Here is a 20,454-nt window from a genome sequence, read left to right on the forward strand (position 1 = left end):
CAGATTCGCAGTAATAGAAAAGTTAACAAGTTTTAATGGTATTGACGAGACGTTGAAAGCGTAAATGCATTGACTGCACGTACGTCTATTGTGAAAAATCGATATTGCCAATTAAACGCATTATGTATAGTCGGAGGCAAACGAATGTTTCCCATACAGAAATGTTTTCCTCCATCATTTTCCTAATCTTTCTTTTTTACTCCATCTCTGTTACACTCACATTTGCATATCTAATTTTAATTAACAATAATTCATAGAATGCATACAGGAAATGCATTTTTATTTCTTTTTCAATCTATCCTTGGAGCGAGGATCACTGTACTATATATATTTAATTGATAAAAAATTCGAGGTTTAAATAATCACAGACCGTTTATCTATAAGTGCAAAGTAAAAAGAGATTCGCTCATGTAATGAATGAAATAGTTATTGAGTAATAGCGATTTTACTAAGTCACGAAACTTTTCTCACTTGATATACTCAAATGTAGTGTACGAAATAATTTGTTTAAACAAAGTGCAAAACACCGGATGTCTAAAAGAGAATGGTGGGGATATCTATAAGAGGAATAATATTCGCTGCTCTCAATTGTACTAATGGAAATATTCTGTATACGGAGACATTGATGTTTATGTAGGTATTGCTGGTTTATAAATGGGGTGTTAAATTGAGAATACCGAGCTTTGTAAATTTTTCCTCCGTTCTCTCTCTTCCTTTCTGTTTTTCTACTAACGAAGCACATACGTTTATTTTTTATATTCGAGGAAAACTCTTGTACGATTAAAATTTAAAAAAGAGAATTGTGGATTCAGGAGCGGCAATAAGTGATATGCTGCATTAATAATTAGCGTTGAATTTATTCTTAATTGACATTACCTATTCGTGTAATAAATCAATATAGTTGAATTTCTTTACAAGTAAATAAAACGCAGTTCGTAGTTGGGTTACATGTAACGCTTGATAACATTTAAATTATTATTATGATATAGAGGGGGCGAGGAATGTCAAAAATTTTTGTCTTGCGACCACACACCGGTACCGCGTTTAAAAAAATGTGAGATAAAACTCCATGATCGATAAGCGATAGCAAAAACTGTACACGTTCTCCCCAGGTATACCTGATAGCTTATCCTTGTAAAAAGCACCGAAATGTATCTATTGTTATTAATACATTGTGCTTTTGTACCTCTAAGAAAAAGGAATGCGAAGCTTTTATAAAGTTTATAATAATGTACTGTTTCCTTTGTTTGGGTTTGGGTATGACCACAACTTACTGTATAAACTGTGTGTATAATTATATACATTAATAAAAAACCGAAATGCTATTCGCTGTGAATTTCTTCAAACTTTGTACAACCAAGTATTAGTTACAATAGTATTTGCACATTCGTCATATAACAGTTTTCGTTGATGGGATGGGATATAAAGGAATCGTTACAAACTTTAGGATTTGCGAGGAAATTTATTGCATTTGATTTAAGATCTTTCTACGTTTATCGAATTTGTCAAATGAAGCAAATTTTAAAGCGTTTCTACTTATTGTATAGTAACGTGGAGTCAGTGAAGTGTTCTTATGGAAAGCCTATATAATAGAAAGATCTTAATCAAAAGACTAATGCATCGTTATATTTATTTATATATAATATATATACTATATACTTTATGTTCTTAACGCGTATGCTGGTATGAATTCCTTGTTTTATCATTTAAGTATGCCTTTATTGACTAAATCTGAGGGGTAGAAATGCGATACGCTCATCCCCGTAAAATGAAAAGCACACTGAATTGTCTAGTTTGTAATATCAATACTTGTTAGCGTTGCTGTATTCTATCAATTAATATTCGTCAATTTTATCTTGACTTATTACGAGTATCCTGCACACAATTCGGACAGACAAGCATACCGGGGGTTTCTTTACAATCAAAAATGTCACATTAAACTTCTCATTCTCTATAAATACAGATTTATAGTTTATTTCCAGTATCGTATCTACTACAGAAGTAAAATCCTAATAACTGTGGCGTATAAATGATTACACACTGAGGTTTCAGAGACAAAACTAATTTGGAATTTTTCTATCAAGGTTTGCTTCATTGTTTCTTGTATTTCACAAATGATAATGCTCATTGCGACTGGTGTACAATCGCAGCTATGCCTGCGAGTTTTTGGCACTTTTCATATAATTTTAATTATTTACATATATTTATGGCCATGATCGTGAATGGGAGGAGGACTTACAATCTGAATTTTGTGCTAAGGCAGAATTCACATTGCAGTACCGTTGTGTCTATAGCAGCGCGAAAATTTGCTTAAAGTAAAAAAAGAATGTGCACCATTTAACTAGCGTGCATTTAAAATTGTATAAAAATTATACTATTCCAATTTTGCTTTTTTTTGTCGTCAAGTGGACTCGGTTAAATCTGCTCGTTTACACCGAGTGCTTCGTACATTCATATATATTTATTAAAGATTTCAATAATTTGTGCCAAGCACACTGTATGTGAATATGCCTTAACTCGCACCCGGACGCTGCATTATGTATATTTTATATATATTTATGTATAATATTTATACAAATAACTGAAACAAAGTTTATACATTTAGCTATGTACAATTCTCTTACAGCATACACGTTCAGCCGTGCTTCAGGAACGTGGAAGCGGATCAGGGACGTATCTAAGGGGATTTTACAAATTTGTATTTCCCCTTCCATTCGCCATCTTCAATTTTTCCAGTCCATGTGATTAACAGTAAAATTTATAACCTTAGGTCATTTGAGCACCGAGACTCTTATTTACTTCATGCAACTCTTGCGCAAACATTTTACACAATAATACATTAAAGTATAAGCGGTAATACTTTCAACTTGTTTCTCCAATTGTCCAACAGTACATGCGCTGTACTCGCTTTCTTGATGCCTTTCAGTGATAAGTACTCGTGATTCATTTATTTAATCATTCAATTAATGTCAAAGCGACCAATTTCGTTTATGATTAGTCTTATGTTTAATCGAAGCTCCATCCTTACGTCGTGACAAAAGATGATCAATTTTAAATGCGTATGCTTGATACAGTACTCGGTAAATAAATAACGAGACAGAATCTTTTGACGTTGTACAACGAGCTTAAAATTATGTTTTCTCAGGTACACTTTTACATGCTTTGCTTTACCTATATGGTAACTAGAATAATAAGAGAGGTAAGAGTAAAAAATAAGTTTCGAGCAAGAAAGGATGCTAAGCTATCGATGATTAGATCGTGCAAACACTGCTCCCTTGCTTCTACTTGTCGATACTGCTCCAATATTTATTTGGAAACATCTGCCTGGCATAGATCTCGAAAATCAGGAAAAGCTAGGTGGGGGGGGGGGGGGGGGAATTCGATACAAACGTGAAATAAAATATGGCAGAGTTTGTGCAAGTAAAAAGTTCGCTTCAAACTATTGTACAGAATATTTTTTGAGTTTGTTACCCCTTTGATGAAGCCGTATATACGTTCTTCTTAAATACCTCGTTAAAATTCCACAATCAAACGTGTCGTCGTAGCCAATGAATTTGAGATCTCTGTGCAAAAATGCTCGATAAGCGAATATTCGCACCACGAGCATATACCGATCGTAATCTATATACTATAATACATACTAATATTACTGATATTCTCGAGTGATGTATCCTCATCAGGCTAATCAAAACCATTTATCATGCTATAAGGACTAATAAGAGTATCCAAGTCAATATTTTTTCATCTCTCGTGATCCAGCACCGAACGAGGGTATACCGTGTTATAGCTTTAGATATTTTTCTTCATATCTCACCTAACAAGATTGCTATAATATGAGTGTCCGGTGAATCAACTCGATAGTGGCGATGAATCCAGCAGCTTTATCGTATCGGACGACCAATTATGAGCTGCTTGTTGAAAAAGTATTGGCTAACGAACGATTTCCTTTTGAGTTACGGTCTCCGACAATACTTATCGAGTCTCGTCTTGGCTATTAAATCGGAGATAGCGAATCTGTCAGGAATATCATGTCCCATGAAACGCGCGACACTTTACGTTATTACGGCTTCTTCTCGAATTACTCCCTCATAAAAGCAATTACGCGTAATCCTGCTTGGAATAAAATTGAAACGATACCTGATTACATTATCTTCTCCATCGATAATCCTTATCTCACGTCCAATGTCAGATTACTAAATTTTAGCGGTATGCTAATAGCGAGTCCCGTTAAGAGATCGAAGCGTATATACGTGAAACGGAAGTGCATGGATGTAATGCAAAAACGATAAAAGCGGTATTTTTAAGCTACGTATTCGATGCAACCGAAGAATCCTCGAACGATTCGAGCGACTAAATTATGCCGGGGTATAACGACCTGTACGAATGGTCGGAGCTCGAGAGGAATCCATAGCAACATTTCCAGATTGTAATCGGAGCAGTTTGGAGGGGTTGAACCGAAACAAGCTAGTTTGTCGCATCAATCGGGCAATTATGAGCAGGGACTGGCTGGGAAAGTATAGACCAATGGCTTTTGTGCAGTGGACAGTTTTAGGTCGAACAATAAGGGCATTGAACGGGTGCCCGAGTCTGCTAAATCGAGTCCGGCTTGTATGGTTTGTCAGTGGTTTGACAGTGGATGGGCGAAGTTATATTAGGCAATACTTTTGCCGCCGTCATCCTGTTATGAATGGGCCGTGTTAAACGAGGCGGGAAAAGCTCGCAAGTACATCGCAAAGTGATGATACAGCCTGTGTATAACAGGATCCAAGCCCATCCGTGTGACACTTGGTATAGCATCGCTTAACAACACCGTTCCTGGCTTGGACAGAGCTTTGCTACGGCGGACTTGACAGAAAGTACATTGAAATACGCCATGATTGATATGCCATTCCGCAAAGACATACCTTTCACCGTCCTTTTCCATAAAAATCCCCTCGCAACCCCATAACTGTAGGGGCTGATATTTCTCTCAAATTTTCTAACAGCTTTAAAAATTCCTTTCGAGGAAATCATCGAAGCTCATCCAACCGCTTGACTATTTGGAAACGATCGAGTCACCGGTGAATCATTGTCGAACACGTACACGCTGGGGAGTGGAGCTAGCTAATTGTAAAAATTCTAGCGTAGTGGGTACAATTTTTAAACGGAATCACGTACCTGCTGCAAATAAAAATCAAAAAGAATTGGCGTAGCGCCGTGTGTTGTTTGGATCGTAACAAGCGGGGTTAGGGATGGAGTACCGATGCGATAGAGGAGGTTTTCCCGTATAGTGGTAAAGGGAGAAATCCGGAGGAAACGCGTTGGCCCAGCGACGAATCACGATAATCGCTGATTGCACCGCGTTAATACCGTGTTTTCTCCTTATTAATCGCCGATGCTACTGCGCACGCATATTTATACACTTGAATTTCTTGAATATTTGTTTCAGGACACGTAACGCGTGTTGTATATGAATCAATTAATAAACGGGAAAATTATATATAGATTTATAATTGAATAACTGCAACAAAACAAATATGAATTAAAAGGAATTGGATACAGTTGGAGTTTAATTTATTATTAATGAAATGCAAAGTATCATATAGTAGTGAGAGAGGATATAGCAAAGAAAATGCATTGGCTCGGTAATGATTTCCAATAATCTCGTATTGCACAAAGATCTATAATTAAATCATTGTAACTTAAGAAACAAAATAAAAAAAAAATATTTATAATTTGATTCTATAAATTTAGAAATACATTGCAAGTGTATTGTAGTAATAAGGGGGGATACCAAAGCGTAAATGCATTGACCTAGTGACGACTCACGTTAACCGTGGATTGCACCGCGTTAGTACCGTGTTTTCTGCTTATTAGTCACAAATGCTGCTGCGCACGTAATACATACACATAAATCCCAGAATATATATCCTTTTCAAAGCGCACAATGCTTGATATTAAATAAACTACAGTTGAAATATAATTAAATAAAAAATAGACCTATTTTTATATAATAACAAGATGAGTTAAAATTATTTCGCAAGTGCAATGATTAACAAAAGCGAGGGGACCAAAGGAAATGCGTTGGGCCAGTGACGAATGACGGTAATCGCGGATTGTAGCGCGTAACTATCGCGTTTTCTGCTTATTAATCGCAAATGGCGTTGCGCGCGCGTACACGTATACACGCGTAAATTGCGCCCTCGCTGGCTGAATATCCTTTTCAGAGAGGCGACGAACGCGTGCCACAGGATACGTCAGCGTACGCGTGAACTACGCTGCGATACACATAGATCTATAATTGAATAGTTGCAACATACATGGTCGCTCTTTGCATATTCTTATACAGATATATAGTATATGTACAATGTAGGTGTGAGGTGGCGTGTGTTACGCGTGTATTGGCCGAGGCTGTTTATTTCCTCGCGTAACGACGTTGCAGAGAGAGAGCAGTATCTCTGTTACGGCTGGCTTACCGAGAACTGTGGTCGCTCATGCATCGCTTAACATAATTCCATATTCGCGCAGGACTACATAGATTAGGGGGGAAGGGCGTCCAAAACGCATACGATTATCGGCGTCAGATATTTCGCTCGGAATTCTCCGAAACGCGCCTCAAGATTATCAATACTACCTTTCAACTATATGTATATATCTATACTCGTGTCTCTCGAAATTACTCGGTATTTGCTCGCAGCGGAATCGTGACAATGTAATTTGGAACTGTAAAATTTAATGGAATAGAGGGGAGGGGAAAAGTAACGACGAGGTTTGGGGCAATCCCAGATGTACACGCATATGTGATTTAGCTCGTGTAGTATATTAAAAGACGATGAACTACGTTCGCGAAAAGAGGGTGAAATGGGAAGCCATTGGGGTACGGAGAGTTTCCAATTCATGCTCGTATCTGCGAAAGTGAAGTTTTCGCGAGTGAAATTGGGAGAAATGAAAAAGGGGGGAAGTATAGAGGGGGGGGGGGGGTATATCGGAAGCACACATATTTGAAAAGACGAAAACTTTTGTCGGGTGTACAAGGTATATATATATATATACCGAGTTCTTTTGTCTATTAATTTAGTCCCTCCGCAGTCGTCCTTACGTTTTTCTTTTCCCACCTGATCGATACAAGAGTTTTCTCGGATGTTGTATCTTTATGAAGCTCCTAGACCAAAGTTTTCCATTCCCTGGGCGGTATGTTTAAAGCCGTGCATTTTCACAGGCCACGCGTTTCTCGCCAGTGGCAAGAGGGAACTTTTCAATCTTGCCTTCAGGCGAATTTCCAGTTTTCTTTCACGAGACTTTCCGGACGAATGATACTTTATTGAAGCTCTTTGCGCGATCGAAACTTTCAACGTTGGCTTCTGCGAGTAGCATTGCGTGACCAGCCGTTTTCAAAGCAGACGCGAAACGCGAGCTTTCTCCAGCCAATTCGCCAAAGACATTCGCTGCCGCTGTGTACGCGCTGACATACTCGTACCGGCCATCAATTACCTCTGCCATTCCGAGCCGAGTCTTTCCGTGATTACGCTAACGTTACATCCAGTCAAACAAATCACTAATGAGCCAACTAGAACGATTGAAATTGTATAATATAGATATATATTTTTTTGTTACATTTTTTTAGCGTATTATAGAAAGAAGAATTTGTGTAAACAAAAACATCGAACAATTGATGATAAAATGTTAACCAATGTTAATATTTACTTCGCGCTAAAGATTAAATAAACCCAGTATGGGCGGAAACGATCAATAAATCACTATTTGAGAATTGGATTGGATTGTGCTAGATTTGGAATTCAATGGTTGGGGTTTTCGGAATTAAGTAATTGGTCAGATAGCTATTATTCAGCATTCCGGAATCTGGGTCTATAACAATTAGCTAATCACTCCAACATAGCTTAAGGCTATTTCTAGTGAGATTTCTCTTCGGATACCTATCTCAAACGTGATACTGTACGCTGCCCGTCAAGATCTCTCGAATTCGCTTAATACCACTGTCATTTTTCACGCTTGCTATTATCAATGGGTTTCCTCTCCTGTTTCACTCGAAGAGATTCTTCTATGCGATATATTACGAAAGTTTCTTATGCTCTATACTTATAAAACATAATCATATAGGTGTTTGTATCACAGACAAATAGTAGAAGATGACTCATCAAGGGTTAGCGAATAAAAAGCACAAAAGAAAAACGTATTAATCTTCCTCTTATATAAACTATAACTTATAGCATGACGTTCTTATTATTTCTCGATACAAGCATTAATTTTAGTATAATTATTTTTACATTGCACACCAGCTTTCCATCCACGTAAAGCATACAGTGTTTCGTTTATAATTTTACCAATTTAGCAAATCACACGTTAAGACACCTAGCCGAGCGAGTTAAGCGAACAGAGATATAACATTTTCCATTTTCACATTTTAGACATCCTATATAGGTGAACAGCGATGGACACATCTGTGTAGCAGCAATTAATTATAAATTCAATCGATTTACCGCATATTTACATGGACCCAAAAGTTTATTAGCAGATACGATCAACATATTTTCATAAATAACTCATCATTCGTTAACGATCTATCTATCTACCTATCTATTTATCTAACTACATTTATATACTATTTATATTCCACAGGGTTCATACGTGTACAAACCTCAAGTAACATCAAATCGTTTATTCAGACGTGTCCATCTAGTCCACCTTTATGAATTGTTAAACGAAAAATGACGATCGATCAATCACGATTTTTGCGTCAGTTGGTAAACCGTTTAGAAATCTTCGTACCCCATCACCACGATCTAACGAGGTTGATCAATTGGATATAATTACGTAAAAAGTACAATACAGTTTCGTCCAATGCTTACCTTGGAATGATTCCAGCATCGCGCACAATTTCACTCGCTTATTTCTAAAGATTATCAGTCAATCTTATGTATACAAGTTTATTCTGTAAGTACTTTCATCGTTGGCCCTTTGGTATAGAAGAGGATGCCAATACGTCTCTGGTTCTTCAAGTATATATATATATATGGTATAAGCTACAGTTTTGTGCGTTGGATGGAAGTTATTCTGAATGTATATGCGTGTTTATGTTGTATGTGAGTGTGAGTGTAGTGACAGGGTTAAAATTTCGAATGACGCGTTGGTTTTACTTTATATATAGGTCGTCTTGGAGAAGTTGTCATGCATTAGCCATCTATAACTGTCGCAATGGCGCTGCTCGATGCGTTTAGTGTGTGCGTGCGTGCGTGTCCTTAGGTTCATGGGTATCGGCGTGACGTCTTAATTGGCAGTCTGCGGCACGTAAGGAGGCATATAAGGTCCCGTGAGGATGTACTGCACAGCTACCACCATCAGTTGGGGCGCGCTCCATCTGATGATGTATGCACTTCCTGAAACAGAAATGTAGTTCTCGCATTACTCACTGCTGCATAGAAATCTTGCCTATACGTATATATATATATATATATGCTTATACCATACATATGCTTTCTCGTACACTCGCATTTATACAACTATAAATATTGCTGGCAGTGCGTGTGCAAGAAAAGGACGTACCTATACTCCTACATGGAGGAGATATAGGAATGCAGTAGTACTCTCGCTTTTTTGTCGGACGGATAGATGAAAATACTGGTATTCCCTGGTGCAATCATTTGCGCGTGCGTGCAATCGCAAGTGGAAATATATAAATGTTAAAAAGTATATGCGCATGTGTGTGTGTGTAGGTGCATATGAATACGCTGATACGCCGGTTGCTTGTGGCCTGACAGGCAAAACTATGATCAGCGGGACCGAGAGTTTCCAACAAAACTTTCGCCTAAAATCCCGGGGGGTGTGTCTCCCTGGATACGCCACTCTTGATTCTGACCCGAGCTAAACTTATATATCTATATACCTGTATATATTAAGGATTATACGATTTTTTCCCCTCCGATTCGCAGCGCTCCATTTCAAAATCCAGCTGCTTTCTGCACAGTGGACCAGTTATTTCTATATAGTATCTCTAAGCTATACTTTTATTGTGCAATCTGCGGTGGATAAAGCGGAGCTCAGTAATTTTTGCACTTTCGTATAAACTAACACATTGACCATACCATATAGAGTGTAATACATACATTGTTGCAGTAAAATCGCGGGGACCTGTAATCTTTGTTTTACAGTGTTCCGCGATTTTTATTTCTTTCCGATAGAGCAACGTTGGAGAAACTACCGTGCTCTTTCTGCGATTGTAGAAGAATAAAATTTTATAAGCATTAGGTTCTTAGGAAAAATACCGTATAAAGCAAAATCTTTAAAGCGAAGTTATTTAATAAAGTCGAGCAGATTTTCTCGTATCCCCTTTTATTGAACAAATTATTATATGAAACAATTTATTGTTGCAATAAGTATATATATATATATATATACATATATATCGCTATTGAAAGTTTGGGTGGAATATATTTTGTATTTTTATATAAAAAGAACATTTTGCAAAGCTTATTTAAAGTGTAATAAGATCAATGAAGAATCTGGGCGTGAAAAATTCTTTCTTTCGATCACAGCTCTCGCTCCTCGACTGCATCCAAGATCCATTACGATAGATCTTTATATATTTCGAATTCCCCAGTATCTCAAATACATATAGAGTGCGTTATGCTGGAAGCACGTATAAACTGAAATTCGAGCGACTTGCTGTCAAACTGACAGGTAATCCAGCGCAATACCACCGTAGCACCTTGGTAACTTTGATTTCGCAACCCTTCGACGGGACGTCTGCGAATACTAGAGAGAACTTTGGTGACGAAGCCGCCAGGCTACGGGGGAACGCGACATTTGCGGCTTTGCACAACCATTTACTACTTTACCTAACTTTCTTTTCCGATTTCGAAAAGAAAAACCTTCTTGCTCTGCAAAGTAGTCTGTACACACACACACATATATATATATATATATATATATGTGCGTAAGGAGAGAAAGAGAGGGAGAACTTGAGAGTATTCAAGGATAAAAAACTTTACGGATATAAATATATACTTTATGCACATTCCCTGTTTACTTTGCATTATTGAAAATAACAATTATTTGCCAAAAATGGATTGTATCATTGATATAGGTGCACCAGGACGAATTAATGCTGACGTTAATCAGGCGAATAAGCAAACTGGACTTGATGGAATTTTTAATGAGATGTTTGGATAGGGAGAAAAGTTAGCAGATAAGACAATGGGGGAAAAATACGAGGGAAGCAGAATTATAGGGGAAACGCGAGCGGGGTAGTCGGGAGCAAAGATACCTCTTGCAAGATTTTATTTGCATTTTCGACTGATTTATCGGGGATCTGTTCGCGGTTTCGCATGGTTCGGTGTATCTTGGTGTGAATTGCATAGAGCACACGAGGGAAAATATATTGGTCGTTTCTAGTCGAGAAGGGACGAGCAAACGGGTTGCTAGCGTGGACGACCCATAACGAATTACTCGCTATCACGTCCAATATGTCAGGTCGCATGGACGACGAGGAGTCAAGCATTGTGTCGCAAAATAAAATGGCCCCGCTCGTACGTTCACGTTCTCCCCATGAAATATCGAGACTGCCAATCATCTACAAAATTGCAAGAACTAGTTCCGTATGCTCGTCGAACGAATTCTACTTATTTTTCTACACCTCCCGAAGGACCATGTCAAAAGTAACGACGCTGATTACGGGTATAATTGTGCTGGATGAAATAAACGGAGGGATCTCTGCAGAATTTCGTTAACTCGCTTTTGACGTACCGTGGCAAAAGATTTTTCAAGGAGACACATAAGGCGTGAAGAACGGTGGTTATTGGCAGCTCTGTTGTTATTTTGGTCGGTAGATTTACTGTCCTGGAATACGAAATGAGACTGTGCTTACTTGACGCAAAGTAAGCTAGTTGGAAAAGGGAGGAGGGGAGGTGGGAGGTGGCAGTGGACGAGGGATGGAAAGCAATGACGTCTGGAGGAGCTGCCTAAATCGGAGAAGAACGCGTGGGTGAATTTTAATGCAGTGTCACGAAATTGACAGGCGCCTCCGATTTTGACATTCTCCGTTCTCGCTCGGCATCTCCTATATTATAGGTATATCGATTGGCTTTCGAGTTCATTCAACGTCGTTAAGAATAGTCTGCGATCACTCGAAATTCTACCGAGAAAAATCTTCTTACGACGCGACCTATTTATTAAATCTGCCCAATTTATCCCGGAAACAATTGATGCTGCCAAGTTAGTATTATTGATTTGATAATTCGTTTGTTATAATTGTATAACGGTGCTCTAAATCAAAGTGGGGGAGAGCCCATCGATTTTAATTAATAGCAACACGCACAGTTTCACACGAGCAATGAAAGAGGACAGACTGATTGGAAAATATATAAGCAGACTATATCGAATTGTTAAAAGGTAGTACAGCAATCTCTCGCGATACGCCCATCACTCGCTACTCTTGCAATTTCTCTGATCCGTTGAGAATCACTTTATTTTAGTAGAAATTACAGTGCAATTTGCAGTGGAAAAACCAACTCTATTTACCCCATAGGTAATAAACGGTAGCTTTTCACCAGTTACTTTTACATTACAATAACAAAGACCATCTATTAATTAACAATTTCCACACATGGTTTCTATACTAATTATAGTAAAAGTTGCGTTTGTATATCTACCAGGCAAATTTATTTATTCGGTACACTCACTAATAAAACTTTATTTTGGCAGTTGGTAAATACAGCGAATATAAATATTGGTGAAGAAGATGAAAAAGTAATTTTTTCAATGTTATAATTGGTTCGACGAAAATAAACAAAGTGCCTCTTTAGGTATCTGTCTATGTACCAGGTTTACTGATAGAAGTTCATTTAATTAAGAAGTATTTGACGCAATAGCAATGTGTTTTAAGAGGTAAGGGTATGCCTGTAGGGTAGATACGAGAGAAAACACGAGTAAGGAAAAGCCACAGCAAAGCAATACCGAGTTACGTATTCTACTGTCAAATAAGACACGTTTCTCAGAAAATGATTAACTGTAATGATGAATCACTGTGTGAGTAGACGTAAGTAGTTTGGTATACAAGTTGGCTAATTGGACTAATGCTCTCATAAATCTGGTTGAGTGCGAGGTTTATCAAAATGGAAACATGTATCTGTGAAATTGTAGTGAAATGAACGGTGTAACTGAACCGGTTTCTAGAGAGAGAGAGAGAGAGAGAGAGAGCCTTGTGTGTCTTTTCCCTAGCTATCCCTAAGGGGTCTTTACTCTTTTCCTTGGTGAAGTAGTATACAAGGCGAAGATCGGACCTTTCCGTAGCTGCTATACTCTATCCCCATCATCCAAGAATTCATTTATCACTCTCCATTGGCTCACTACCCTCTTACATTAGAGTAGTACATAGAACTCTGTGGCTAAACACGGCATTTGTATCTCGGTGTTTGTATATGTAGAAAGTATATAGAAATTTATGTGTATATACACATATATGTAAGTTTACCAAGTGCCTAGGGAAATTGCACGGAAGACTACCGAGGGTTGCCCGTTGACCATTCTTCAACGGTTCAAGACTTTTGAGTTAAGCAATACGGGGAGGGAAAGAGAGGGGGTTGGAAAAATGAGTATATATAGGGCTGTGGAGGTGGATGTAGGTTGTAAAGGCACGAGCAATTACCTAATGTGTATTATACTGTTTATAACAACGGACTACCTTCTTTTCCAAATAAACGTACGTTATTTGATCAAATGCTTGAATGCGCAGAAAACCTTACATTAAATTATTCCACGTAAAGTCTTCCGTGAAAAATTGTTAGAGCCATTCGGTACTAGTAACAATTTTTGGAACAATATATATTCGGGTACTCACAGGGGATTTTTAATAAAAACTTTATCATACTTTATTGGTGTAACAGAAATTTTTATTATAATTAAAAAAAAAAGAGAAAAATTAAAAAATCCAGTTTGGCCATAGACGATTTGCTGGGAAAGCAAAAATACTTAGCGTAAAGGGCGATACTGCAGGGTAAGCTTTACGAAGTGGCAGGCTAATAATGTCGGGTATCTCGTTGTGTTTTTTTTTCTATGGGGCCGAGCAGCCGTTTTTCTTTTGCTATGTGACGCGAATAAATGTCGGCAGGACGCGGCTCGCTCAGTGCGTCCTGGGAAATCGCGCAGAGGGACGCGAGGGATTCCCGGTGAGCCTTTTTAGCCGAAAAGGATTCGAGGGTAGATGGAGGACATGCACTCGGACAGACGTAATATTTAACGTGAGGCGACAGAGTCGCTGGCCCGTCAGGATACACTTAATAAATTCCTACCGCGATAATCTGCGACGCGAAAGACTAATATTTCTTTCTTGCGCCGCACACTGTTTCATCATTTATCATAACCGTGGCTTGTCAGTTGAGTACTGCAGGGTGGAGACTAAACTTCTCTTTCCCTTTATGCAGCAACATTGTATGTGTATATATGTACGACAACATGCTCGGTGGTTATTTTATTAAGAACAGTGAACATCCATCCTTATTATGGTTTTTCCATCTCTATTTTTGATATTAAAAAAAAGTGTACGTGTGTATAAGAGAGAGGGAGAAATTAGAAGAAATAAAAAGATAAAATAGCATGGGAGAGAAATGCGCGTAATATAAGAGTAGGTATATAGGGAAAGTTAGGATGGAAAAGTGTAGCTGTAGAAAGTCTGGCCACTCGACGAATAGTCACTGCGTAAAACCAGCACCCAAAACTCAACAAGGCCACTTTGCATGGTTTTTCCCGCATTCCTCTACTCCCATCCTCCCCCTTAAACTCGGGCTAGCTGAAGAAGCCTTTCTACGTTCCAAAAGACGCGCCGGGCAGTAAGTGGCAATCGAGATGACGGTTTCCCGCTTTAACTCTGTCTCCTTTCAAAGTTAGTCCAACGCCTTTTGATTCGAAACTATTATGCACACGCGATAAAAGCCATAGTTTTACTCTTCAAGTTTCTCTTTAGCTATTTTCACTCACTTAGATTCATATCAAATGACTAATTAAGAAATAATCAAGATAATGTTGCAAATTAGCATTTTGCATCACAACGGTACATGTATATTATTATATTTCATCGAGATTGAATGAGAAAAGTTTTATATTAGGGAAATTGTGTAATTTGGATTAATAAATTGAGGGAAATAATAGAACAAAGTGAAAGGCAACTGCGATAGGAAATGATCTATCTATATGGTTTGGTGCTGTAATTTAACGTTGCTCGCGCGGTCAAGAGATTTTATTTTGGATAATCTTCTAATTCTGGAATTTAAGCGCATCGTGTTTCGAAGCAGCTGAGTTGTATGATCATACAGTGGATGAACCAACATAGAGCACTCATGCGTTAAAAATTATTCGTTACTCGGCTAACAGTTGAAATGCATCTTTTGACACGATAAATGAACACTGAGAAGAAGAAAAAACTAATTGCGAGATCCGTCAATCAAAATTCAACACTTCCACGGTTGCCCGGATTTTTTAATTGGTCATATTACGTTCTCACACTTACCTAACATTTTCATTATCTCGATAGAATTTACGGCTTAGCAATTTCCCAATACTGTTGATTTTAAAGGATGATTAAAAGGCATAGGAGACATAGCGTACTTACATAGTAAATATGGCAATAATGATAACGCAAACAATGAAAGTGAGATTTCAATGAGTTGATCGCAAATATTGTTAATCACAGGTCTATTAGTAACGTACTTCAAACGGGTATTCAATCACAGCAATGTTGTCCTGGAGAATTATGGCAAAATGAGTAATAGCGATAAAAGGAGGATTGCAAGTTTTACGGGTGTTGATTTGTTCTGATTTTGAACCGACAAATTATGTTCTCGGAAGCTTCTATGCGCGTATCAAGCTAGACGTTTGACTTCTCCGCTATTTGGCAGATTTGGTTAAAGCGCCACCCTGAACTCTGACTTATATTAGCCGAACATTTAAGATTTACACCTAAGAAAGCAACTATTTCGCTAATTACTTTTGTGAAAACTGTTATCGAATCAGGTTATGGCTTCAATTTATAAGAGGAGAAGTTTCGAATAGAATATTCGCATAACAGTCAACGGTTTCCGCTATAAAGAGGAAAGAGACAGTCTCAAGCAGCTTTCTGTGTGTGTGTGTGCGTTTGGGGACCGCCTACCTAAGTGCAGACATTAGCATTGCTCTCGCAATATTGCAATTTACTACATTAAGCGTGCATTGGAGAATACAGCAAGATAAATAGAGAGATGTGGCAACTAGGCAAGAACATTCCAGTAATGTCGAGCGGTTACAAGAGGAAAACGAGGAATAAACGTGTGGCGAGAGAAGAAAAATACAGGAATGTATGATAAAAGTTATTACATTGCATTATGTGCATTTTAAAAGAAAATCTGCAATTCGCAATAGAATATATGGGATATCACGAGCACCGTTATCAACTTTATGGAAAAGTTTAATAATTTTGTTATCCTAGTTGATGGGGCTGTTGATATACAATGAAATGGGCAAATGATGTATTCTCCGGATCAAATAATTTTGAGCGTATTTACGTCACTTGATCCCTCACGTTGTGCTTGTGGCGTGATAAGGCCATTGCACAGAATATAAAATATATATCGTCCATAAAGTTTAGTCTCGTATCACTAAAAGCATTTGTTAGAGTAAAAAATTCCTTTTTCAGATCAGCCAGGCATATACCTTCATATGTACTATCCAGTTTTGCCAAATTGAATTTTTTCCCCATTCTACAAATATGAAAACAACGAAATTCTAACTAACTAGAATTAATCTGATTTTCGACTGTACAAGCCTTTGGGCCAATTTTATCGATACATTTATATTTTATGAATGACCAATGTCATCGGGCAATTTCGGTTAATTGAAATTCCATTACGTGGCTGAACAGCGGTGATGTTACCAACGATGATCATCATTAAGCTTTGACAAAATATCGAGATTAACTGAAAATCAATTCGTATTTGATACATCCTGCCCCTCATTTTCACGATTGACAATAAACATTGGAAGCTCTGAATGCATTTGTCGTCTCTGTTCAGCGCAGATGCGAGCAAGTCACTACTATTGTATGCAGAAAATTATTTCTATTTCATCCGGCTTCTATGGAAGCTGATTTAGCTTAATTGAAAAACAACAAAATCCTATTTTTATCATTGAATATCTATCATTTGATTATTTAAACGCTAATTGCGTTCTTGTTCCTTCATTCTTAATTAGTTGTGCTTTCGGAGTATGTAATTATCACTACATCCATTTTCATTAACTTTTGGGGGGGTCTTGGAATAAATTATCTCTAATGACAATTGGGTATCTCTACAAAATTACAGCTTCGAGTTACGTAGATTTTGAGAAAGAGATAGCTCTAGCAGGAAAAATACGTGTATTTGAGGAGAGCTAGTCGATAAATTTGCTAAGTGATGCCTAAGGCGTAGAAACATCCTACAGTTGGGTGGTCAAAGTGACACGGAGGTTCACTGAAAGTTTGCCTCTGTACATTGTAGCCGATGGACCACAGGAGGTATCTCACATTTCATCCTGTTTCCTTTTGTTCTCGGATTCTTCGCAGTTTATTTCGTCAGTTTAACTACTGTCGATACACGTCATTATTCCGTGATACTAACAACACTGTTAAATTTTCTTTATTCGATAATCATCCCTTTGTCTCAGATTCATTAATCTTTACCATTTAATTAGCAAAACAATAAACAATAGTTTACGAGATTTGAGTAAAAGAGGCTTGATTTCAATCGTATATAATAAGGTGAAAATTCTGGTTCCACGAAATGCAACAATCTATAAAAAAATATATTATCTATTGATATAAAAAATATAATGCTGATACGTAGACTACTGAATTTTTGCTATGAACCGAACAAAACCGAGGAACCATTGCCTCGCTGAGTAGAGTCAAGAAATCATATGGTTGATTTTCGAATAAGACGAAGCTAAGTTAATTTGAAGAAAAAAAGATAAGAAGAAAGAAATACACGCGTGAATTGGGTACAATGTACAGAAATATAGACGCTGATTCAAAGTTGAATAGGAGTGGGAGAGTTACAGTAGCCAATCGTTAGGGTAAAATGAACTCGGCAAATGACATACAGTTCATATCACAGCGCGCAGAAATTGGACGATCAATATTGACTTTAGAGAAATTTCTTCTGCTAGAGATCTGCCTGGCCGAGCAGAAGACAGGAAAATGACCAGCGTGGTAGCCAGATGATTTTCTACACCATTTACCATGTCTTGCTTTCGTCCCCTCCTCCATATTTTTATCAAATTCCTTTACCTTCCATTCTTATTGGATTCCCTTATTCTGGAGGTATTTGAAATAAGAAAGAGGAAAAATAACAAAATAGGGATAATGGATGTTATCCGGAAGGACTAAAATGGGGTGAATGATATTGAAGAGAGTAATAATGCCACTTAGTATCTTTAAGATTGTACTGGAAGCATTACTTTTAAGGGTATATTTGCTACTGAGCATGGTATTTGGATATCTCGTTGTTGCAGCGAGGGAGAACGCACGAGAGCGTACATACAATGAGCCAGTTGAGAGAAGATTGGACAGAGGCCGTGTGGCAGCAAAGCAGGCAAGCCGAATTTGGTAGAAGGACGTTTTACAGAAAGCCGTTTATACTTTATATCGTATGCATGAAAATTCGGATCTTGAGAGTCAGTGTTATTGCTTTAGGAGAGGAGCGGATGGGATCTTCTGGATGTTGGTGCTGCTGGTACTATAGTGCTGCTGGTGCTGCTGCTGCTGGGTTGGGCTTACATTTTTTATGGATACAGATAGCGTTGGAGGACTCCGAAAACCGCAGTGTATCCGAGCCAGCGCGACGGCTTATACCCTGTTAAGCTAGCAGGGGAAGTCTGGAGGAAACATTCTTCTCCGGCTAGAGCATGCAAAAGGTGTGCTGAGAGCAGCAGCATGAAGAATGGAAGAAATATTTTTTAGGCTTGCGTGCTTGCGATCCCTGTGATAGTGCGAATAATGCGCTCTTCACGATGCGACAAAATATACGAGTAGCTCTCGTATCAACAAACTAATTTTAATCAAACAATAATTTTCAAAAGTCTCATATTTTATTCCAAGAAACTGATAGAACTCGTGCTCTGATAAATACACTCGCGTTTTTATTCAATCATAGTTTAATACGTTCCTTGAAATCCAGAGTTAAGGATTACATTTTATTTTGATATGGAATGTGGTATTAAAGATTTTATGGAAAAGGAAATGTTTTTTATAGTCAAACCCGAGGTGCTCGGAATATTATCGTCTTTATGACGCGGAGGGATATTAAAATTTTTTACAGTGGTTATGCGATAGCCGATAGTCGAATTACTGCATTTGCAATTATCGATCTGCTAAAGTATATAATAACAATGAGATGATGGTGAGAGGAGTAACTTTGTTGATGTGTAAATTCCTCTATTTACACAGCAGTGTTAATTTAGTGCAGTAGGCAAACATTACTAGGGGACTATGTGCTATATAGTTTACACATATATATTTATAGCGAGAGTTAATTGATCTAATCATCAATGTAACGGGGGTAGTTGGCTAATATAATAGAAGAGCACGTTAAAAGGAAACGAATTAAAGGTATACTTTTCGTATGGGAGAGACCATAGTAGGAGCGTATTCCCAATCGATTTCTGAGATCGCCTGTCATCGTTACTTAAAGTTTCCGACGGCTTGGGATATAAATTTTCGTAGCGCCCCACTCTCTCACAACGATATTACACATAATTTATTGGCGCAGTTACGTTCTTGGTCTAGCCGTACATCCGATCGTCACATTTTTATTTCGCGACTAGTCTCCATGCAGCGATAATGCATTACCGAATGAAAATCGTTTTCAGACTAACTAGAAATTTCATGGTCTCCTTTTTCAACCAAGTTTGGTCTTTATAAGAAGCTGGCCATTCGAAAGCTCGTAAAAATTGCACTATTGCATTTTGCTAAGCCACGTCGAATAAAATCTTACTGATGCTAAAAGGCTTTCAAATATTATTTTTGTTTTTGCATTCAGCCGGTGCAATATTTTAGGCAGATGAGATTCAAGTAAATATACGGGACAGGAAATTTGTACTCGCTGCTGAATGAATAGTTAGCACAATGAAAAGTGTATAGCGCGTCTCTTCATATTATGCATGCGGTAAATATCTGTTTGAAAAATTCTGCTCGCAGATTTAGTTAAATAGAACAACATTTTTTCTCTCTTTTTTTTTGTACGATGAATTTTGTATCATGACGCTGTGCGCGCAGTGTGAATTATTCTCAATGGAGCGTTTGTGGTGCATTTTTCACAGGCTAGTTTCACACATATTTCATGAAAAAAGGACCAAAGAAATATAACCGCAGGCTCGCGTATAATGTGTGCCGTACATCCAAGTCGCGTCACGGTTGGAAAGCGTTTTCAGTTCTTGAATAAATTATCAATGGGAGTAAAA

General features: G+C 37.9%; 1 protein-coding gene across 3 annotated transcripts in view; it reads right to left on the reverse strand.

Annotated features, from left to right (window-relative positions):
• Window positions 1-860: 860 nt before the first annotated feature.
• The window catches only part of LOC136774351 (lachesin-like), a 159,039-nt gene continuing 139,445 nt past the window's right edge, over window positions 861-20,454 (reverse strand). For all 3 annotated transcript variants that reach the window (XM_066728586.1, XM_066728587.1, XM_066728585.1), the window contains one exon: window positions 861-9,374. In XM_066728586.1, coding sequence (XP_066584683.1) covers window positions 9,265-9,374 — 110 coding nt within the window. In that variant the 3' untranslated portion in view covers window positions 861-9,264. The remainder of the gene's footprint in view (window positions 9,375-20,454) is intronic.

The sequence above is a fragment of the Prorops nasuta genome, unplaced genomic scaffold (genome assembly GCF_024137725.1).
Source record: "Prorops nasuta isolate Cenicafe-Biocafe unplaced genomic scaffold, Cenicafe_Pnas_1.2 PNAS00006, whole genome shotgun sequence".
NCBI lineage: Eukaryota > Metazoa > Arthropoda > Insecta > Hymenoptera > Bethylidae > Prorops > Prorops nasuta.